This window comes from Vipera berus (assembly GCF_964194415.1).
Source record: "Vipera berus genome assembly, chromosome: 2".
Lineage (NCBI taxonomy): Eukaryota > Metazoa > Chordata > Lepidosauria > Squamata > Viperidae > Vipera > Vipera berus.
Window position 1 is genome coordinate 268,539,705 of NC_138203.1, and position 23,721 is coordinate 268,563,425.

Below are 23,721 nucleotides of genomic sequence, written 5' to 3' on the forward strand. Positions count from 1 at the left end.
AAAGTGGCCAAGGTTGAAAAGCATTGGCCTAGATCAGGGGTAGGCAATCTCGGCTTTTATGACTCATGGACTTCAACTCCCAGAATTCCTGAGCCAGCATAGCTGGCTCAGGAATTCTGGGAGTTGAAGTCCACGAGTCCTAAAAGAGCCGAGGTTGCCGACCCCTGGCCTAGATGGATTCACCGGGCGGGGTGTGGGCTTGCGGGGCGGGTCTTTTGCTTGGAACCAGCCCTAGTGGGGAGGGGAGGGGCTTGCCGGAGCCCCGCCCCTCCCTCCCAGCCCCAGCCTCGAGACAATGCGCTCCCCCTCCCGCCGCCGCCCCTCCCTCTCCCGCGCCCGTCCCAGAGCCTGGGAAGGCTAAGCCGGCGCGCCCCCAGCGCACGAGCGGCTTGCTTTGGGAGTTGTGCGTGTGTTTGTGGGTGTGGGTGTGTGTGTGTGGGTGTGTGGGGAGGCTGAGCGTCTGGGTCGATCCCGCCCTCCCCTTTCCCGCTTGCCCAGCGTCCGTCAGGGTGCAGAGGGGGAAAAAAGCGGGGAGGGGAAACCGACGGCGTCCGGCATTAAGAGAGGCGCTCCGATCCGGGCGAGAAGGCAGAGGGACGGAGCTCAAGAAGGAGGGACTCCTTGGCGGGGAACCCCGCCTCTCCTCTCTGCCTTGCTCCGGAGTCTCGAGCGAGGAGGAGGAGGAGGAGGAGGAGAAGAAGAAGAAAAGGGGGGGGAGACGGAACTTTCCGGTGAATGGACTCGCCGAAGGAGCGGTACGAGGGTGGCGGAGGGTGGGTGGGTGGGTGGAGGAGTGGCGGGGCTAGCCGGGGTCCCGCGGGAGGGGAGGGGAGGGGAAGGGAGAGTGGCGCGGGGTAAGGAGTGGGAGTGAGTGGAGCCTCTGGACCGTCGGCTCGTCCGTGGGTGGGTGGGTGGGGCAGGGATCCCCGATTCCGCGGCTCTTTCTTCCCAGGCGAGCAGATCGGCTTGGAGGGGGAGGCTGCCTTCCCCGGCGGCCGGGGAAGAGTGGGTCGTCTTCCCGGCTCCCCTCGGGGAGAGGTGTGTGTGTGTGTGGGGGGGGCGATCGGGAGACACGCAGCCGGGCGCGTCTTCTGATGGCTTAGACTGCAGGGGTCTTCAAACTTGGCCCTTTTATGACTTGTGGACTTCAACTCCCAGAATTCCTTCAGCCAGCCATGCTGGCTGAGGAATTCTGGGAGTTGAAGTCCACAAGTCATAAAAGGGTCAAGTTTGAAGACCCCTGGTTAGAGAGAGAGCGGGGTGGGGGGTGGGGTGGTGGTGGTGGTGGTGGTGGTGGTGCGCTTTTTGACTTCGGGGAGGGAGGAATTGATACAAATGATCCTGGGTTGTCTAAACACAAGAGGCGCGGGATCGAAATCAGCCGATGGAAGGATCAGTACCGCTTTATAAAACGCCTTAGTAAAGGCCACACCTGGAATCCTGCATCCAGTTTGGGGCACCACGTTGCAAAAAAGAAAAAGAAAAAAAAGATGTTGAGACTTTGGAAAAAAAAGTGCCAAGGAGAAGCAACTAAGATGATTAAAGGCCTGGAGACAAAAACCTATGCACAACGGTTGCAGGAATTCGGTATGTCTAGTCTAGAGCAGCGTTTCCCAACCTTAGGAACTTGAAGATGCGTGGACTTCAACTCCCAGAATTCCCCAGCCAGCTATGCTGGCTGGGGAATTCTGGGAGTTGAAGTCCACGCATCTTCAAGTTCCTAAGGTTGGAAAACACTGGTCTAGAGACATGACGGACTTGGGGGGGGGGTCATGATAGCACTATTCCAGTATTTGAGAGGTTGTCACAAAGAAGAGGAGGATCAACTTATTTTCCAAAGCACCAGAAGGCAAAACAAGAAACTATGGGTAGAAAAAGACAAAAAACTATGGATAGAAAGAGACAAGAAACTATGGGTAGAAAAAGACAAAAAACTATGGATAGAAAGAGACAAGAAACTATGGGTAGAAAAAGACAAAAAACTATGGATAGAAAGAGACAAGAAACTATGGGTAGAAAAAGACAAAAAACTATGGATAGAAAAAGGCAAGAAACTATGGATAGAAAGAGACAAGAAACTATGGGTAGAAAAAGGCAAGAAACTATGGATAGAAAGAGACAAGAAACTATGGATAGAAAGAGACAAGAAACTCTGGATAGAAATTAATCAAGGAGAGGAGCAACCTAGAAATAAGAAGAAACTTCCTAACAGTGAGGACAATTAGCCAGTGGAACAGCTTTGCCTTCAGAAGTTGTGGGGGCTTCATCGCCGGAGGCTTTTAAGAAGAGACTGGACAGTCACTTGTCTGAAATGGCGTAGGGTCTCTTGCTTGAGTAGGGGGTTGGACTAGAAGACCTCCAAGGTCCCTTCCAGCTCTATTCTGATTGAATTGGCAGGGCAAGGAACATGGGACCTGGGTGGGGTGAGGAAAGACCTGTTGGGTGATTAACCAGTGGAATTAACCAGTTAATTAACCAATTAACCGGTGGAACAGCTTTGCCTTCAGAGGTTGTAGGGGCTTCATCACTGGAGGTTTTTAAGAAAAGACTGGACAGCCACTTGTCTGAAATGGTATAGGACAGGGGTAGGCAACCTTGGCTCTTTTATGACTCATGGACTTCAACTCCCAGAATTCCTGAGCCAGCATGGCTGGCTCAGGAATTCTGGGAGTTGAAGTCCATGAGTCATAAAAGAGCCAAGGTTGCCTACCCCTGGTTATAGGATCTTCTGCTTGAGCAGGGGGATTGGACTAGACCTCTAAGTTCCCTTCCAACTTTGTTCTGATTGATTGATTGATTTTAAGAAAAAGGAGTGGGCTGGAGATGGTAGCACTGGTGGGATGGAGGTTGCAGGTTGCCTTGAAGCTGCTTTTTGCTCTTTAATTCTTGAAGGAGTACTATTTGGTCTGCTTGCCAGAAAATAGTGCATTTCTTCCTGGGGCTGGAGAGGGGAGATTGAGCTGAGTGATGGGGATGGGAGAAGACAATGTGGGCATGTCTTTTTCATCAGAGGGTGCATCAAAAGGAGCCCAGCAGAGTATAATAACTTGAGTTGGAAGGGACCTGAGAGGTCTTCTAGTCCAACCCCCTGCTCAGGCAGGAAACCCTATACCATTTCAGACAAATGGTTGTCCTATCTCTTCTTAAAAACTTCCAGCATTGGAATATCCACAGCTTCTGGAGGCAAGTCGTTCCACTGATTAATTGTTCTAACTGTCAGGAAAGTTCTAGATTGCTTCTCTCCTCGATTAGTTTCCATCCGTTGCTTCTTGTCCTACCCATCAGGTGCTTTGGAGAATAGGTTGACCTCCTCTTCTTTGTGGCAGCCCCTGAGATATTGGAAGACTGCTATCATGTCACTCCTAGTCCTTCTTTTCATTAAACTAGATATATCCAATTCACAGTTTGGGGTGTTGGCTGCTTGTCCACCTTTCTCTTCTGCTCCTAACTAGGCCCTCTTCACCGAGTGTTCTCCAGAGACCTTGGATATCAGCTGTCATTTTTCCAGCCCAGGTTGGGGGTGATGAAAATTGCGGTTCAGTATCTTTGAAGTGTGTCATCCAAGGGAGAGCTGTTCTAGCAGTTGGCCATCCAACCCTCGATCCAATAGGACTCTGAAATTGTCCAAGCACAAAGCAGTGTTATTGCTTGGGGAAGGACTTGCTGGATTTCTTTGAGGAAGGAAGCACTGAGCTTGGAGATCTGCTGGGTGTGAAGATGTCCCAGAATTGTGGCAGGTCTCTTGAATTTCCAACCTAGGAGAGGAAGAAGGGAGGAGACTGTAGCTGAGATGGGCAGCAGATTGTGGTTAATTCCTAAAGAAGTTAGTACTAAGTGGAGCAGATCATGGCTGTGCCATGGTGAAAGGAGCAAACATACCTGGTGAGAAGGTCCAAAGCTAGCTTGAGAGGGTAAGAGAGTTAATGCTCTGCGTAGGGTCCCAGATTTGATCTCCATCTTCATCAGAAACAGCAGGAAAAAGTTAGTGGCCGGCTTCACACATTTGCCAAGATGAAGCTGGACAAACCAGTGTAAAAGGGGGAAGCAGGCCTGTAAAATGCTGATTCCAGTTCCCAGTGTTTCTTTTCTTGGCTGCAGGGTGAACTTTTTCACTTCAAGGCTGTATCCTGTCATCTTAGCTACGGAGGCTGCTTTCTGGAGCGGAAAGCATTAAGGCAGTCTGTTCTTGATTATAGTATGTGCTGCATCTTTTCTTTCAGTACTATTTACTGAAGCAGTGGAATGGTATGAAGTTGATTTTAATTTCCGCGCATTTGGTACCATGATTGAGTTTCTATAATGTAAGCCACATCCTACTTATGAAGGGGTTTTGGGGGGTGGGGAGTGTGTGGCAGTGGGGCATCTGGCTTAATTCTAATAAGGGGGCCTCCTTTGAAATTTCACTAGTAGTCTGTTGTGGAATTTAGTTTTAGGGATTTAATACTGCTGTCATTGTTATTTTGGCATGATTGCGTTAGTTGCTTGTTAGTTAGTTGTTCAGAGTTGGAAGAAAAAGTGGGACGCAAATATTAAGATGAACCTAAGCTGCTCTGTGCAAAATGAACTGTCACTAAGAAAGCTGCTTGGGTCCCCCCCCCCCACAACCTGGTGCCAATCCAGCAGCATCAGACTGTAAGGCTGACCACTTGAGTCAGCAGGTTGGTAATCCTATTGTCTGGAGATAAAAGAGGTCATGGACAGATCCAGATTTTAGCCCCCACTCAGCATAGAAACCCACTGGATGGGCTTTGAAGGGATTTCTCAGTTCTGTATCTCATTCTTTCATAATGAGATTAAAATGTGGGGTGGGGAAACCCACCAAGAAAATGAAGAATAAATTACATTGTAAAATCAATGCCTTGGTTTGGGCTCAACTGAACATTTGAAGTTGACTTCTAGAATGAAGTCTTGATTGTTGAATTAAAATGTCAAAGTAGATGCATCTTTTATATTGAAAAAGATCTTATATTTGTCTTCAATGCAATTCCTTCCTTCCTTCCCTCCCTCTCATTTCATTTTTCTTTCTTTCTTTCTTTCTTTCTTTCTTTCTTTCTTTCTTTCTTTCTTTCTTTCTTTCTTTCTCTCTCTCTCTCTCTCTCCCTCCCTCCCTCCCTCCCTCCCTTCTTTCTTCCTTCCTTCCTTCCTTCCTTCCTTCCTTCCTTCCTTCCTTCCTTCCTTCCTTCCTTCCTTCCTTCCTTCCTTCCTTCCTTCCTTTCAGTTTAAGATCTTAAACTGCAGTGTCCAAAGTTTATTATTTCTGATCCCACATGGCCAATTTGCCTCCCTTTCCATGACCAAATCAGACCAGAAGGAAGGAAAGAATTCACAGGCTATGAATTTCATTGTTTTTTTCTTTACAAAGAGGAAGAATTTAGGGTGTGGATTGAAAACAAAATGGAAAAGTAACTGATCCAGAGAAGAACAGGAGTGGGGAGGGAGCTTCTGCAGTACAGGAAAGAAACAATATATATTTCTTTCCTTGACAAGGTTTGCATTCTGCCTAGAGGACTTTTTCTCATTTCAGTTCTGAGTAGCCTTTTGCTCCTCTTGATTGCTTCTGTGTTTTATGATTCTTGTTGGGATAAGTGAATGTTCATTTGTATGTCCAGCGTGGCTGGCCTGGAGTCACCTCGTGGCTGATTAGCAAAAGTGCTTCTTGATAAACTTACCTGGCTTCTGCATTTGGTGATAAAGAGTCCAATTGTAACATCAGCAGTAAATAACGCCAACCGGCCTATTGGTGTTTCTGGAGCATGAAGGTTAAATGGGTGATTTACATGGGAAGTGAGAATAAGCCCTGAGCTCTTTCCCACTCATAGTGGTTTGGACGAAAAGAGGCTTATGGGTAAGACAAAGCTCATATGCTCTTGCTGGGTCACTAACTTGCCTTCTTATGTTCCTTATCAACAAGAGAGAAGACTTAAGTGTCTGTCTCCCACAGAGTCCTTTCGGCTTGCGCGCTTCACCTTCTTCTATGCCAGAGATGGGAAACGATGGCCCCTTTATGACTTGCGGAGTTCAACTCCCAGAATTCCTCAGCCAGCATGGTTGGCTCAGGAATTCTGGGAGTTGAAGTCCGCAAGTCATAAAAAGGCCGTCATTCCCCACCCGTGTTCTATGCCTATGCCCCCATGTGAGAGATTTGGAGAAGAGGATTTCCAGTACTTGTTGAGCTTTCCAATAGCATCAGCATTCAGAAGTGAGCTCCAGTAATTATCCATTAGTGGCTGGAAGTACATGCCACTTGACAAACTGGAATATATCTGGAAGAAGGTTGGGAAGATGGAGAAGGGCCTAGAAATGAAGAAGAATTTTGTGTATTAGGGTATGTTTAGCTTTGAGAAAATATAGCACCGACAATCAAGTATGTGATATTCCGTATCTTGCTGGATTTGAGATAAGAATCTTTCCCAGAGTTGTCTGGAGATGCTGAGCATTAACCTGGAGCATTCCGCACACAAAATAGGTGTTCTGTACTCGGTTATGGCTCAGTCCCCTCCGGATTATAGAAATAGCAATAAGACTTATATACCACTTCATAGTGCTTTACAGCCCTCTCTAAGCAGTTTACAGAGTCAGCATATTGATCCCAATAATCTGGGTCCTCATTTTACCAACCTCGGAAGAATGAAAGGCTAAGTCAACCTAGAGCTGGTCAGGATCAAACTGCTGACAGACAGCAGAGTTAGCCTGCAATACTGCATTCTAACCACTGCTCAACCACAGCTCAATATTATCTCGCAATATTATGTTAAAGTATAGTATCGTTTGTTTGGCCTAGAATGATGTAGGGAACTAGTCACTGTAATAAGTAAGCCATGGATTAGGGCATAGCATTAGGTGTGAACCAGGGGACTGGCTTGCTCAGCAAACAATAAATTAAGTAACCCATAGTTTAAAGAAATATGTTAACCTAGTCATTATACCTGTGTGACATTGATACAATGAATGTGACCATCACAGTTGTTACTCAGATAAATTGGAAAAGTTTGTTTGCCACCATGAACTTCGAGGTTTTAGTAGGCTATTCCCTGCTGGGTCCTTTGGCAAAATAAATGAGTAAATATGTAAAAGTATGCAAGTTAATAAAGAGTGGTTCTTTTAAATGCAATTTTGGATACAGAATTGCATCTCTGTCGAAATCTATCCTACGAGTCTCCTCTACCATCAATAATGGTAGAGCATTTTGAACAATGCAGATTCAGAGAAGCCCCTTTTGATCTAAGCAGGATACATAAAATCTGTGTTGTACTGGGGTCGAATGTAAATGTAAAGTACAAGGGTTGAAAATCCCTGATTTTAAATATTTTGCACTTTTGGGGAGAGGAGGGGGCTGCATTTTCCCAAAGAAAATAGGGAAGAAGTGACAGTTTGTTAATTTCATATCTGAACAAATGCCTGGAAATAAAACATTTCTGCTAAAAGAATTAATTGATGGAAGTCTTGAAAGGAAGAGTATTTAAGGATCTTCTAAATCTTCGAGTTGCAAAGACAGGGGGCCACCACTGAGAAAACCCTGCAAAGTCCATAATAATGGTACCATCTTAATTGCTGGCATTGGAGAAGGAGCCTTGAAGTTAATCTCTAAAGTGCAGACAAGATTGGAAGGTGATTCTTGTCACAGGGGGTGTTTTTCGGATTCTGTGTTGGTTATAAAACTTGGAATCACATAAAGGAGAGAAAAATCAAGGCTGAAGAGAGTTGGGACCAGTGTTCTCCCCGGCATCAAGATGACTCACTCGCTTTAGAAATCCTGACCAGGAATCTTTTTGTTGCCATTGGGGGTTTAAATTTGGAACCTGGTCATTTGCACCTCCAACCTACCTACTGCTTTTCCCAGGTACGACCCACTGCATCGCCTCCTCAGCTGTCGGGCCGACCATCCATCTTGGAGGCAGCTTCTTTGAAGTGCTGGCGATGGGCTGCGGAACGCTCTGGTAGAGGGGCCGGCAGGCTGTGGCTAGTGACAGACACCGTCGGCCCCCATGGGCTCGCTGGCCTCTGTGTGCGGGGGCCGATGGTGTCAGGGAGCAGCCGCCCCAGCCCTTGCCTTGCCCCATGGCAATGGCACCCCCACCCTGCCTCGCCTTATACCCCAGGATGAGCCTCCTGCCTCCCGCCCCACCTGCCAGAGACCCCCTGGATCTCCCCCAACCCTGTCCACCCCCCACAGGTGTCCCTCCCCATGAGCGACATTGAGGTGACCACATCCACCTTGGCCACACCCACCCAATCTTCCATGACCACCACAGCCACGCCCACCCAGTGGGCCACGCCCACCTGGCACCCAGTGATAAATAAATGGGTTTTGGGTTGCAGTTTGGGCACTCGGTCTCTAAAAGGTTCGCCATCACTGGCATAAGGTCTCCTGCCTTGAGCAAGTAGTTGAACTGGAAGACTGGAAGATCTCTGAGCTCCAGTCCAGCCCTGTGATTCTATGTTCTGTGAGTTACGGCTTCTTTCCCCAATCTTGGTTGAATGGATAGCAGCTGGATAAACTCAGTGGGAGGAAGTTTCTCCTTCACCTTCTGCCTCCTTTATAAACCACAAGACTGCTTAACATTCTTGGCACTTGCCTCACATTCTCATATCACAGACTTTCCTATATGAGATATTCTGAGAGATGTGGGGCTATTCTTTTTGCTCCCAAACACTCATGCTTATCTTAAATCCTACAGAGGCTGTGATGGACGGGTGATTCTCTCTGTTGTGAGTTTGCTCATCCTGTTGTCTTCTTTTTCTTTCCTTCTGGGTTTTCTCCATCTCCCTCTTCCTCTGACAACAAATTTTAAAAAGAAATATATTGCATTTTTTCTGCCTTAGTACATCCTGGCTGCTCCCTTTAGCTGGAATTCTTTCTGCTCCATGAGGCCCAGTTTCCTCTTTCTAAACAGTCCAGCTGCACAGTGACCACTCATAGTAACCCCTGCTGACCTCCGTTAGTGACTTCCATAGTTTAGCTTGCATGAGGAAAATGTGTGTGCATGCAAGTGTGGGTGGTGTGCAGGCTCGGGGAGATGTCAAGATTCCTGGGCTGAAAAGATTTTTGCCTTTGCAACGAATCAGTTCTTTGCCAGAATAGCTCAGTTGCAAAGCAAGCACTTTTTGTTACTGTATTTTGTCTGGAAGAGGCTCATGAGACAAGAGATTAGGGCCATTAGCCATAGGAAGCCGTTTCTGGGGCTGCTTCCTCCTCTAACCTCCAAAATTAACTGGGAAAAATATTTTTAAACCCTATCTGTATATCAATGAATTTGGGAGAGAATCAATTTTTCCCCCTTAACTTTTAAGCGTTAGATGTCTTTTTTGTCTTATTCTGCTGATAAGTTGTTCCTGATTTATTTCTTTATGTCAATTTGTACAGCTGCCCCCCCCCCCATTGCAATAGTGACTCTGGGCGGCTAATACAGGGCTAAAAACTCAAATGCAATGAAACAACGCTAAGTATACATCGGGGTAGCCAAGTAGGCAGTGGTCCTCATAAATAACTCATCCATCTTGCAGCCCCATTAGCATCCTGACTTCCCAGGTTTGGGAAAGCAGCCACATTCTGAAGACTTGTATGAAAAGCCAGCAAGGTTGAGGCCAACCAGATTCCAGGGGCATATGGTGTTCTGGAGAGCAGGTATCTACAAAGGTCCTATCGGATGGCATTCCTTGATGAACGAGATCTGGACCATTCCTCTTTAGCTGGATCTAACTCTTCTTCAGCACCCGTCGTCTGGGATTGTAATGGGCTGTGGGAATAACCTTGGGAGACAGGAGGAAGAACAGCAATCTAAATCAGTATTTCCCACCCTTGGGAACTTTTAAGATGCGTGGACTTCAATTCCCAGAATCCCCCAAGCAATGTGAATTCTGGGAGTTGAAGTCCACACATCTTAAAGTTGTCAAGGTTGAGAAACGGGATGGGTGGAAACGGAGTGATCCCACAAATAACCTGGCTTGATGTCATGAATGGCTTTAAAGGTGAGAAATAGCAGCTTGTATTGCATCCCAAACCATGATGGAGGGTCCAATGTAGTTTGCATTGTGTCAATCTTTTGTATATAAAAAAAGGTTGCTTCTAGTACTAAGTTTCCAGTGCAGTGCTTCCCCTGGTCCAGAAGCAAGCATGAAGCAATCACATCTTTTCAGAAGTGCTAATCACCTCCTGGGTCTTCTAGGGCTGCTATTTAACTCTAACCTGGTGTCCCAGACAGACTCCATGATTGAGCTTGCACCCATACAGATTGACTACATCCCTTGGGTTTTCACAGTGTAGTATATCATGGGAGAGATAACAATGCCCCTTTTATGAACTGTGTGGACTTCAACTCCCAGAATTCCTGAGCCAGCATAACTGCCTCAGGAACTCTGGGAGTTGAAGTCCCCAGGTCATAAACACTTCGCACTGTTCCAAGTTTAAAACAAACCAAAACCTAGCAATTTTATGCAAATGCAGTTAATGATCTTGGTTTAGTGTGGCTTTTGCCCCCAGCCCCTTGTGGAGCCTTGTGGAAAATTTAATATTTGTTTACTTATTTATTAGATTTGTATTAATTTTTTTAAAAAAAATTAATAGGGATTTTCTGGTGGAGTCCTTGGTGCCGTCTGATCTTGGTTGTTTACTTGCAGCAAGGATTCTACAGCTCAGGGGTGTCAAACTCAATTTCATTGAGGGCCGCATCAGCATTGCGGTTGCCCTCAGGGGGCTGGGTGGGTGTGGTCTGGGTGGGCGTGGCCTACTGGGTAGGCGTGACTAGAGTGCCTATGGCCTACTGGGTGGGCGTGGCCAGCTCTACATCAAGGGTGCCTATGGGGGCCTGGGAGGGAGTGGGACAGATCTGAGGGTCTCTGGCAGGAGGAGGGTCTCTGGGCCAGGGCCAAGGCAGCGGGGACCGTTCCCTCACTGTTTCCAGGATGGCTTCGTGGGCCACATGAAACCACTTTGCAGGCCGGATCCGGCCCCCGGGCCTTGTGTTTGACATGTCTGCTACAGCTCAACCCCTAGCTATATGTATTCCCTTGTGCTGGTAGTGATGCTCTTTTCTGGAACTTCTCACTTGATCGAAGTCCAGGTAGTCCTTGATTGGTTAATGACTGTTCAGAGTTACAATAGATTCCCCCCCCCCAAAAAAAAGGTATTTATGACTTGGTTCCAAAGTTCTGACAGCTGCCTCTCCCCAGGTCACATGATTGCATTTCGACCCAGACCACATTTATGGCAGCTTGTAGCATCCTGTGGTCACATGACCATGGTTTATGATGTTTTTGCAGAAAATGGATGTTTACAACCACTGGAAAAAGGCTGCAGAGTTACGTTAGTCACCTGACGACCCACTTACCATGGGTCCGTAGGACCAGGCTTCATTGCTGTCATAAATTGAGTACCGCCTGTATTAGATCATGAAGGAGGCATGCTTACAGAGCTACAGCCTCTCTCCAGTGGTTGGCTCGTGCTGAAAATGGGTGTAACTACTTTTGAGTGAATTTGGTTCCTTTGCACAGGGCCCCTCCACTGTGGTCGGCATGTACAGCCGGCATTTCTGCTCGGCACTATAAAGCAGAATTCCCGCTGAAAAGAAACATGTAAAGATTCCACTGCGTGTCACAGCTCACGCTGGCATCCATGCTATGGTTCTATTAACTAGCTTTGGGCAAAGCTACAGATGCTATAAGAGGGCCCCGGCTTTTTCAACTAGCATTTTTATCCCTGCCTTTGAAATAGACAAACTCATTTTCCCTCTAAAGCAGGGATCCTCAACCTTGGCAACTTTAAGACTTGTGGACTTCAACTCCCAGAATTCCTCAGCCAGCAAAGTCTTAAAAGTTGCCAAGGTTGAGGACCCCTGCTCTAAAGGAGTTATGTGAATACACCAACTATGGTTTGTTAAACCAGGTTTAGTGCAAATCCGGTCAATTATAGTTTATTTAGCTCTCAAAGATGGTGCAGTCTGTGGCTTGGTGCAGTGGTGACCAGCACAGGGAGGGTTTCAGCTCCCAATCATTTTTTCAAACCAATAAAAGTCAAGCCTGTTGCTTAATTGGAAATAGAAAAAAACAACAACCCTTCTTGTTTTAACTAGGTGTTAATCGTTCAATTAATCTTGCTGCATAAAAGTTCGTATGGATTAAAACACTGTTTGTTTGAAAGAAGCCATTCTTGTCACTTAAACACGTGCCATCTTTTACAACAGACGTGCCTCTAGTTGTTTTATTTTTAGGGGGACAGAAAAAAAAGTCAGGATGCCTCTTTTTAATAGGTATCTCTTAAATGGGTTAAAGTTTTTTAAACTGGAACGATTGTCTGGATTTGACTCATGACCAGCCTCGTAAAAGCATTTTGCAAGTGTAGCACTCTCTACATGAAATGCTGTGTTTCAGGGATAATTTTCACAGCTTTCTCTCATTTGAGCGGGGGGGGGGCAGGGGGGGAAGAGCTGTCTGTCGGCAGACACCGCCACGCCTCGTAGGAACCACCACATATTTTGCCTGCTAACAAAGCATTCTGGTTTCTGAGTGGTTGAACAAAAGAGGCCTTGTCCTACGGAAGGCTGAGAAACTGTTCCCTCTTACAATTCTCAGTTAGCATTAATACGGGCAAAGACCTATTTATTTTTCGTTGTTGACCTAACCCTAACACAGCAAATAGGAGAATTTATGGCTGATCCTTGTCCTTTTGCTTGGCCAAAAAATGCAGTGGGTGTCAAATATGCTGCTGCTGTGGAATGTCAGGTCAGCAACAAGGCCTTTCTTAAGCCAGCAGTTAAGGCTTCAGGCTAGAAACGGAGAGACCCCGAGTTCTAATCCTGCCTTAGGCACAACACCAGTAGGGTGAACCTTGGGCCAGTCAGTTTCACTCAAGAAGGAGGCAATGAATGCCAAAGCACTTCTGAAAAACATTGCCAAGAAAGCTTGTCCAGGTAGCCTCCGAGAATCGGACAGCATTGAACGGACGAAAAACAACAACAAAACCCTCTGAGGTGCAGCAACTGCATATGGATAGTTCTTGATTTACAGCCACCATTGAGCCTGAAGTTTCTGTTGCTAAACAAAACTGTTTGTTAAGTGACTTTTGCCTCATTTTATGACCTTCCTTGCCACTGTTGTTAAGTGAATCCCTGCAGTTGTTAAGTTAGGAACACGGTTGTTACGTGATTCTGGCTTCCTCGTTGACTTCGCTTGTCAAGGTGATCACATGACCTCGGGACACTGCAACCGTGCTAACTGTGTCCCAGTTTGACCATGTGACCATGGAGATGCTGCAACGGTCATAATGCCACACTTTTTTCCCAGTGCCGTTGTAAATTTGCTCGTCTGTTGCCTTTCACACACAGAAAGTCGAAGGAGAAATTCCCAACTCGTCTTCCACAGGATACTTCCACAGTACCACCATTTCCACTTCCCTAGTTATGATTCTGATTTAAAATGAATCTGATTCCGGTAATAAAAGTGTACCTGACATTGATCGAAGCTATTTTGACTGGTTTTGGATACGGTATTTCCAAGCAGGGTTGAAATTCTCTGCAATTCATTTGCTGTTGTCCACTTGGAACTGTCTGTTCCAGGATGCTTGTTTTGGTCCCACGTCTTCCCTTTGCCCCCCACCCTACCCTTCATTTCAATGACAGCAAATGCCCAATAATGGAAATTCTCTGGCTGTCGAACGGTTTAAGGGTTGAGGACTCACTTCTTGCCCCCTTCCTTACAGGCTGGCTTTTGTGCTTTACTACTAGCTCACAGTAAGAGTTGCATAGCTTTCCAACAACAAAAAACTGAATCAAAAGTTTCCAGTGTTTTCTTGGTTGGCTGAATAAAAGAAAAGGGGAGGAACAAATAAGTTACAAACTATGCTTTTAGGACTGCACGTCAACAACATTGCAAGGAGAAAGTTAAAAAACAACAACAGGTTCTGCATGAGATGAATTTCTGGTTGGATAATGTTGCGGATACAGTTGCAATGTATGGCTGTGAAAGTTGGACCATAAGAAAGGCTGAGCGCCGAAGAATTGAGGCCTTTGAACTCTGGTGCTGGAGAAGACTCCTGCGAGTCCCTTGGACTGCAAGGCGATCAAACCGGACAGTCCTAGAGGAGATCAACCCTGGCTGCTTTTTAAAAGGCCAGATCCTGAAGTTGAAACTCAAAATACTTTGGCCACCTAATGAGAAGGAAGGACTCACTGGAGAAGAGCCTCATGCTGGGAAAGGTTGAGGGCAAGAGAAGAAGGGGACGACAGAGAATGAGGTGGCTGGATGGAGTCACTGAAGCAGTGGGCGTGAGCTTAAATGGACTCCAGAAGATGGTAGAGGACAGGAAGGCCTGGAAGAACATTGTCCATGGGGTCATGATGGGTCGGACACGACTTCGCAACCAACAACAACAAATGTTGCAGAGTGCTAGGACTGAAGATGGTCTGTCCCCTTTTCCTATTTGAGCCAAATAGAACAAGAAGATTTTAATCCAACTAAATTCAAGGCTCCATCTATCAATGCAATAAGCCCTTTCATTGTTTAAAAATTAATTTTCATTAACTTTCAGACAGTTTGGGAATGTAGGGATTAAAAGAGTGTGTTCGTTAATTGGACGGTTGACACAGAGAAGCAATTACCTTAATCCATTGATTAACTCAGGGAAACCAGGAAGGAATTAGCTAACTTGAGTTGTATCTTCACTGGATGATGAACTTGACTCTTTTGAAGCTGCTCTGAGAAAATTAGCTGAGCAGAAAGTGCTCTCAGGAATAAGAAATTAATTCAGAAATATGGGGGAATATGGAGTAAACTGGGCAATTCTTTTTGCTTAGTGTTCAAATGAATTTCCTTTGGTTAAGAGAGGCTGGAGAGAATGTATAATTGCAGGATTATACAGGTGGGATTTGTGTAAATGCGAGCGTGTAATTAAACTGCAGTCACCCCTTCCCATTTCTTGAAATATTTACAATATGGCCTTGATGTAGGCTGAAGTGGTTATAGAATCAGGACAGATATAAAATAGCATTGTTGAATGGCACGCTTGGCTGTTGTGCAAAAGTGGAGTGAGGGAATGAATAAATGAATGCACACCACAGAAATGAACACAACTCATCAGGTGGTTTACAAAATGAGTATTTTGTGATCAGGATCTTTAGAGAAGACAAATGCAGTCAGGGTTTTTTGTTGCGGGGAGCGGGGGGAGGCGGTCTATGAATACATTACTGGGACATCTTGATTGATTGGTTGCTTGTGAACTTGTTAGTGCACTCAAGTGGGCAGTTGCCATAGAAAGCTGATCCTAGATGAGCTCATTAGATCCTTGCCAGGTGAGGCTGGTTGTGCTGATTCCCTGTAGCTAGGGTCACCATGATGTAAAAAAAAATGTTGAGACTCTAGAACAGGGGTGTCAAACTGCCGGCCCGCGGGCCGGACGCGTCGCAATGAAACCGCGCCCACCCTATTGCCGGCAATGGGGAAAAAGCTCCGATACGTCGCGCGACATCACGTGATGTCGCGAGTTTGACATGTCTGCTCTAGAAAGAGTGCAGAGAAGAACAACAAGATGATTAGGGGACTGGAGGTTAAAACATATAAAGAATGGTATGTAGTTTAATGAAAAGAAGGACCAGGGGTGACTTGATAGCAATCTTCTAGTACTTGAGGGTTGTCACAGAGAAGAGGGGGCTGGTGCATTCTCCAAAGCACCTGAGGAGCAGGACAAGAAGTAACAGGATAGAAAATGATCAAAAAGAGGTCCAGAACTAAGGAGAAATTTCCTGAGAATGAGAACAATTAATCAATGGAATGGCTTACCTCCTGAAGTTGTGAGTGCTCTACCACAGGGCTTTTCAACCTTTTCACCCATTGTACCACTTTTAGGATATGGCAGCATCCGAGTACCACCAGTTGCCTAGCTCCAGCCATCTCTTGCTTAGGCTTGTGCGGTGCTGCCACTGGTTCAGCTCATTCCCCTCCCCTGCTACCACTTTTCTAGGATGGTCGCGTACCACCTGCCAGGTGCCAATGTACCACAGGTGGTACCCGTACCACTGGTTGAAAAGCCCTGCTCTATCACTGGAGGTTTTTAAGAAGACATTGGATGGCTATTTGTTAGGAATGGTGTAGTATCTCCTGCTCGAGCGGGAGTTCTCCAAGGTCTGTTCCAACTCTGTTATTCTGTATTCTATTCCCGTGCATAATAACAGAAGGAGAGAAGAATCATTGAGAAGCAGACTTGAAAAATTACAGTTAACATTCTCCTAGCTTCTCCCTAACCACTGTGCTGATGCTGTCATCTAGTCAGGTAATGAAACATCTGCAATCCAAAAAACCAAGCTTGGACAATTCCAAACATGCAAGATCCTGGCTCCGAGCCTCACAAATTCGCCTTCCATCATAGGCATGAATGTGTATGCTTTACTACAGGGGTTTTCAAACTTGGCCCTTTTATGACTTGTGGACTTCAACTCCCAGAATTCCTCAGCCAGCGTGCCTAGCTGAGGAATTCTGGGAGTTGAAGTCCACAAGTCATAAAAGGGCCTAGTCTGAGGACCCCTGCTTTAGTATAAAGATCTGGTGTTGAGCACCAAGGAAAGTAGTTGAAAGAAAATGTAAGCACAAATATTTCTGCCAGTCTCAACCTCCTTTTCTCTCCACCACCCCTATCTTACCTGGCCCTCTTTTTACACTAAATTTAAACACACACACACACACACACACTGACAATATTTCACTGGATAAGAAGGTACATATGCTGCATCTAGTTCTTTTTTTTTCCTGGACACTTCTTACAGTATCCCCCTGCACAGATGACACACACAAAAAGAATCTTAGTGTTACTTTGTCAGCTGTGAGAGCAGGCTGTGGAAGTACAGATGATTTTGGATGAAGAAGTACTTTGATTCAAACTTTCAAATCTGGAAAGGATCTCCGTCTTGCTCTTAGCTACCTCAGAGTCTTGTTGTCCCTATAATAAAATCCAGGGATAAGAAACACTTGTAAGCTTGAAAAGAAAAGGTAGGATATAAATGCAGTAAACAAAGTATGAACTGACAGCCCGCAAGATATGGCTAAACAAGACCAGGACATTTGGGATGAAGCCGGAAAATTCAACCCAAAAGAATTTGGAAATATTCAAGTACAAATCTTTGTGCTTCATAGAACAATTGCAAATCCTCAATTTTTTTACCACAATTGAGCCCAAAATTTCTGTTGCCAAGCAGTTGTTAAATGGGTTTTGCCCCGTTTTGCGATCTTTCTGGCCACAGTTGTTAAATGAATCACTGCAGTTGTTAAGTTAGTAACATGGTTGTTAAGAGAATCTGGCTCCCCACTGACTTCGTTTGTCAGAAGTCGCAAAAGGCAAAATTTTCAAAAGCTGTAATTAACCTCCTCTCACAAAAGAGAATTGAACTATGTCCCAATGACAGGCAGACCTTTGCAATGTATCTATTGCACAACAGTCATCAGACCAGGTTTGAATAATCTGCATAAATTATTCTAATCCTATTCATCTCAGAGGATGATAAGTTGTGGAAGTCGTGCGTGCTGACCCGTTGAGATTTGTACCAAGCCTCTCCGGGTTGCCTGGCATTGCCCGTTTGCTATGTCTTGGAATGTGTTTTCCTAAGTTGTCATTTTTAAAAAATGGACGGGCTATTTGGCTGACATTTGTGTTTTGGAATCAAACTGAGTTAAGGCCTGATGCCAGCTCTCCGGCTGAGGGCTTCTCAATCTCAGCAACTTTTAAGATGTGTATACTTCAACTCCCAGAATTACCCATCCAGCATGGCTGGTTGAGGAATTCTGGAAGTTGAAGTTCAAACATCGCAAGGTCCACACGTGAAGTCCACATATCGTAAGGTTTTGGAGGTTGGGAAAAACTCTGAACTAGCTTTCTGTCTGATCAATTGGATAGTGTCTATAAGTCTCTCCCTTGGGCATCCCATTGATCCTTCATTGTCTTCTTTCGCAAATGGGAATCTAATTGGTTCGATAGATGCAATCTTCAGGTATTATTGATTGGCATTTGAAAGAGCCCCTGAGGAAGCTTGTAACTGATAAGATTATTGAGCTGGCACTGGATGAGCTCTAAAATTACCTCTTCCTGAAGACATCTGCTGAAGGAGATGGAGAAAGCAATTCTTCTCAACTTTGCTATCCCACACCCTTTCTCTGAGTGGGAGATGAACACATCTCTCCCAGTTCTGGAGAAATTTCCTAGCCCTAGAGAATGGGCCAAGTCCATTTCACCAAAAATATATCAGTCTTGTCAAATAACTCAAGTAGAAGGATGCTGGGACTCGGTTCTTGGGAAATCTCAGTTCCTGGGAAATCTTGAGAAATGTAAGTTTCCTAAACTTGAGGTAAAATATCTTGAGTAAATGGCCTAGGACAGGGGTCTTCAAACTTGGCCCTTTTATGATTTGTGGACTTCAACTCCCAGAATTCCTCAGCCAGGCACGCTGGCTGAGGAATTCTGGGAGTTGAAGTCCACAAATCACAAAAGGGCCAAGTTTGAAGACCCCTGGCCTAGGATCAAAAGATCTTTGCTTGAGACACCGGATTTCTATTGCTTATCAGAATACATATAATCCTGGACAGACGACCACAACCAAGCCCAAAATTTCTGTTGCTAAGCAAGACAAGTTGTTAAGTGAGTTTTGCCCCCTTTTTATGACTTTTTGCACCACAGTTGTTAAGTGAATCGCTGCAGTTGTTAAGTTAGTAACACGGTTGTTAAGTGAATCTGCTTTCCCTTCTGACCTTGCTCATCAGAAGGTCGCAAAAGGTGACCATGTGACCCCCGTGGACACTGCAACCGTCATAAATATGAGCCAGTTGCCATTCCAAGCAGCCAAATTTTGATCACGTAACCAGGGGGCTGCTGCAATGGTTGTGTAAAAAAGTCATAAGTCAATTTTGTCAGTACCGTTTTAACTTCAAATGGTCACTAAATGAAGGGTTGAAAGTGAAGGATGACTTGTAGTAAACAACAGAAAAGACAGAGGGAAAGAAAATAGGTATTTCCACTTATTTTTAGAAGACTGGCCCCACCTATGGTTTGCTTCTATCCATTAGTATTTCCCAAAATATTACTGAGTGAATATTCTTGTATCCAGAAAATAGCGTCACCTTAGGTTCTCTGCTGGAGTGAGTCATCTGTGAATCTTGCGTTAATCTTGCGATTTTTTCCACTTGACTTGACTGAAAGCAAACTCTTTGTGGCCAACAATAGAGGTTCCTACTGTTTTAGGTGCAGAATTAGTCATTGCTGGTCACTGCAGAAGGTCTGTTGATGTGGGACTCACATTTGATTGAAAATGAGGTCCATTTAATCCTAATGGTTGTATCTCTTCTGTCTTCCTGCAGAACATGGCCAGTGTCTCCTCCTTTGGCAAATACACCCACGCCATCGTCCGCTGTATTCCTTCCTCCTTTGCCACAGCAGAGACCACAGCAGATGGATCTGACAGTGGGGCTGATCCTGTGGACCTAGCCAAGGCTCACCGACAGTATGGGGTCTATACTGGCATACTGCGCCAGAAGCTAGGGCTGCAAGTTATTGAACTGGCAGCAGACGAGGGCTTCCCCTATGCTACACTGGTGGGGGATCTGGCAGTCATCCAGGGAGATACTGTGCTCCTGACTCGGCCATGGATGCCCGCGCGGCGAGATGAGGTAACGTTTATATATCACCAATTGTCAGATTTAATCTGTAAAAGATGTTGGCTCTCTTGAATATAGAGGTAGTCCTCGAATTACGAATGTAATGGAGCCTGCCCATTCCATTCTTAACTTGAGAATTTGTGGGAGTGAGTCTTGTACCTCAAACCTAAATAAAGAGAACAGATTAGAAAGAAAAAAAAGGGCAAGAAAGAAAAAAAAGAGAAAAGAAATATATGAAGAAGTGACTTCCAGACTTTATTTTTAATAATTCTTCACCTTCATTAAGTTAGAAATAGATTTCATGGTTAAGTTTGTAAACTCTTTGTAATGCTTATTACTGTTCCTGAAGTTAGAAACATATCTCTTCATCTCATATCCCATCCCATATCTGTGAGCATAAAAACAATCAACTTTTAAAGTATTTAAATTACAATTAAATTTAATTAATTAAATTATTTCAACCTTGATCAAATAAATAAGCGAATCTGACTTTTCTTCTCAGAAGGTCACCAAAGATGATCGCGTGACACCCCCCCGGGACACTGCAACCGTCATAAATATGAATCAGTCGCCAAGCGTTTGAATTTTGATCATGTGACCATGTGATGCTGCAATGGTCGTAAGTGTGAAAAAAGGTCATAAATCACTTTTTGCAGTGCCGGTGTAACTTCGAACGGTCACTAAAATGAACTATTGTAAGTCGAGGACTACTTGCAGTCGGTAGCCACTGCGATGGAGCAGTGATGAAAGCCCTAGCTGTCGCCTTATTCTTGAAGAATTCTGTTTTCACAGGAAAACAGTGTCTAGTTTGGGGTTGTTTTTTTCCCAATTGTGTGTCCTCCAAGTGTTTCAGGCAAGATAAAAATCTCATTGAAAGCAAGCTCAGCTCCTCGTTCACTTGGCATACACAGAGAAGCCACCTGCCTTGGCTTTCTTCCCCATTTGGTCCATAGCCCTGGCATTTGCTTGCCTCCCACAAAATTTCAAAGCCACCTTTGCTTAGCTTTCTGAGACCAACCAAGGTGCAGCTCTTTTAACCACTGATAATTTTATCCTACTGTTTATGGCCTTGGAGAGATGTAGGATAGAAATCTGGAGAGAAGCATGCTGGAGAAGGCTGATCTAGCTGATGGTGTCAGAAGAAGTTCCCATCTGTTCTACTGTAGGAGGCTCCGGGATTAATTGCACCCTTGTGTTTCTGCAGTGCAATTTGGTTGCCTTGGCAATTGGGATCCTGTCTCACCCTCCCTTCCCGGCCCACCTCCTCCTCTAGTGTCACTTATAGGTTTCTGCTGATGCCCAACCCACCAGGAAACATCTCACAAGTTCCATATCATCCTTGTCTCTTAAAGCTGAGTGCTGCAGAGGAGTGGATTTGGTCTGAAAGGAAAAGGAATTTTTTTTTAAACAGCTGTAGACATGTAGTGTGAAACCTTAGTACCATCTTCTCCTTCAGGAGAAGCTCTGTGTGAAGAGCTCTGAAGCAGGTACCACTTCATATGAAAAAAAAATGTGATGCTTGTAAACATTCTGGGTCCTTTCGTTCCCTAAATGGCTCTTCAGGTTGAACCAGCCCTAAGCAGGCATGGAATAAAATGCCCTTTTCTGTTAGCAAGAAGTAATTCTGGAAAACACTTCGAATCCCAGAGTGATGTAAAGCAGAATACCTTGGGATTCCAAGGCTACAGGTGCAAGGTAGGTCCACTTGAAGCATATTGTTCCTGCTCTAAAAGTCTCCCATCTTTTGGGGAGAGTAGTACCGTGGGAGCTTTTCCTGAGTAGCCCCACGCAATAACCATCAGGAGAAACCTACCCATTCCTTAAACAGGAGGTTGGTCAAGCATGGCTGGAAGAAAAGGACCATTTAGGGAAGGAAGTGGTGACTTTCTTCCCTGTCCCAACTTTTTTTCTCCCCCCCCGCCCCCTAGGCTTTATTCCCTCCCCCACCCTCCCCTTCTATTTCCTAAAACTGCTTATGTGACATTTCAGGAAAGAAAAATGTGATACTTGGTTGGATACTTCCTTGGATTTTATTTTATTTTATTTTATTTTATTTTATTATTTTATTTTATTATTTTATTTTATTTTATTTTATATTTTATTTTATTTTATTTTATTTTATTTTATTTTATTTTATTTTATTTTATTTTATTATTTTATTTTATTTTATTTTATTTTATTTTATTTATTTTATTTTATTTTATTTTATTTTATTTTATTTTATTTTATTTATTTTATTTATTTTATTTTATTTTATTATTTTATTATTTTATTTTGTTATTTTATTTTATTATTATTTTATTATTTTATTTTATTATTTTATTTTATTTTATTTTATTTTATTTTATTTTATTTTATTTTATTATTTTATTTTATTTTATTTTATTTTATTTTATTTTATTTTATTTTATTTTATTTTATTTTATTTTATTTTATTTTATTATTTTATTATTTTGTTTCATTTCGTTTCATTTCGTTTCGTTTCATTTCATTCAGTTTCTGTAGCAGCCCATCTCAACCAATGACTCTGGTTTGGCTTATGGTTCCGAAACTATAAAAAACAATTAAAACCACAAGAACATTTAAAACAATGGAAAACATCCGAAATAAACCTGTACAGCAGCCAAGAGAATTGACTATTTAACAGGAAAGCCAAGAAACGGGACTCAGGTACACAGCCAAGTTTTTAAAGCTTTGCGAAAGGCCAGCAGGGTTGAGGATTTGCTTTGGCCATGCAGCCTTCCTTTTTTCATTTTGGTTTAAGACTCAGTTAATCGTTACACCACCTTAAAAGCAGGCTGGACGGGGGCCTCGATATGCCAAGAGGAATATCAGCTGCTGGATCAGTGCCCATAAGCACGGCATAGAATGCCGTGCCCCTCCCACAAAGGAGGGAAGTGTGGCTGGATCAGGGATCTTCAAACTTGGAAGCTTTAAAACTTGTGGACTTCATCTCCCAGAATTCCTCAGCCAGCGTGGCTGGCTGAGGAATTCTGGGAGTTGGAAGTCCACAAGTCTTAAACCTGCCAAGTTTGGAGACTCCTGGGTTAGATGAATGAAGGTGTCATGGTTCCTTCATTTTCCTAAATTAAGTGTGGGCTCATCTAGACCGCTATGCCTATGCCTACCCGGATGATGCCACAATGGTGGTGTTGTGATTCAGGGTCAGCCTGTGGGTTCGGCAGTTGGGTCGGACGACTCAGAGGAGGAGGAGGGGGGTGTTGAAGAGCTTGCTGATGATGGCTTTGAGGCTCCGCAGAGCCCCCAGCCAGGCCCCTCCCACCTGGTGGAGACCCAGCTGTGTGAGCCTGACAGCGTGGATGAAGATGACCCACAGCTGGCCCTGTTCAAGGACGCCCGACGCAGGAGGCAGTCAATCAGGAGTAAACAGAGGAAGGCAATGGGGCACCTCAGAAGGAGGCAGAGAGAGGCCACGCCCTGAGCTGTATTTAAGGGGAATGTGTGGGAGGGCTGGTTTGCTGAAGGCAACCGCTTGGATAGTTCCTGTTTCATAGCTCCTGTTTCATGGTTGGTGTCTAACCTATTGATGGAACAACGGAGGGCCTGTTTTGAAGATGAATCTTAGACTCTGTTGGCGGAGAAGGAAATTTACTGTTTGAAGCAGAAGGGACCACTCCGCTAAAGAATACGCCCGAGAATTCAGAAGAGTGGCTGGTCGGCTGGGGCAGTGGCTGGAACGTTTGCTGATCAACTATTTCAAGCAAGGGCTAGGCCACGACTTACTCCAAGCCTGGATCTCTCGGGGCATTCCCAACCAGCCACAAGAGTGGTACAGCCGGGCGGTGACTCTAGTCATTGAGTTGACCATGATGTGTTCAAAAGAAGCATCTTTTCGGCCAATGTTCCCAAGCCACCGTGACCACCGGCATTCCCCAAGTACCTGCCAGAGCTCCCATCTGCGAAACCCCCTTCCTCCTTTCCATGTGGTAACCTAGACCAGGGCTTTTCAACCTTTTCACCCATTGTACCACTTTTAGGATATGGCAACATCCGAGGACCACCAGTCGCCTAGCAAGGTGTCAAAAACTTGATGACACCCCCCTCCCCCCAAAAAGGAAAAAAGTGATGAAGTACAGG

The 23,721-nt window shown here is 44.8% G+C and overlaps 1 protein-coding gene across 4 annotated transcripts in view; it reads left to right on the forward strand.

Annotated features, from left to right (window-relative positions):
* Positions 1–478: 478 nt before the first annotated feature.
* Positions 479–23,721, forward strand: part of DDAH2 (DDAH family member 2, ADMA-independent) — a 40,612-nt gene continuing 17,369 nt past the window's right edge. Inside the window, exons 1-3 of one of the 4 annotated variants that reach the window (XM_081319572.1) lie at positions 479–755; positions 16,161–16,258; positions 19,327–19,635. In XM_081319572.1, the coding sequence (XP_081175698.1) occupies positions 16,241–16,258; positions 19,327–19,635 (327 nt within the window). In that variant the 5' untranslated portion in view covers positions 479–755; positions 16,161–16,240. Of the gene's footprint in view, positions 756–8,694; positions 8,710–16,160; positions 16,259–19,326; positions 19,636–23,721 lie in introns of those variants that run through there. The other 3 variants (XM_081319573.1, XM_081319574.1, XM_081319575.1) reach the window with 3 other exon arrangements.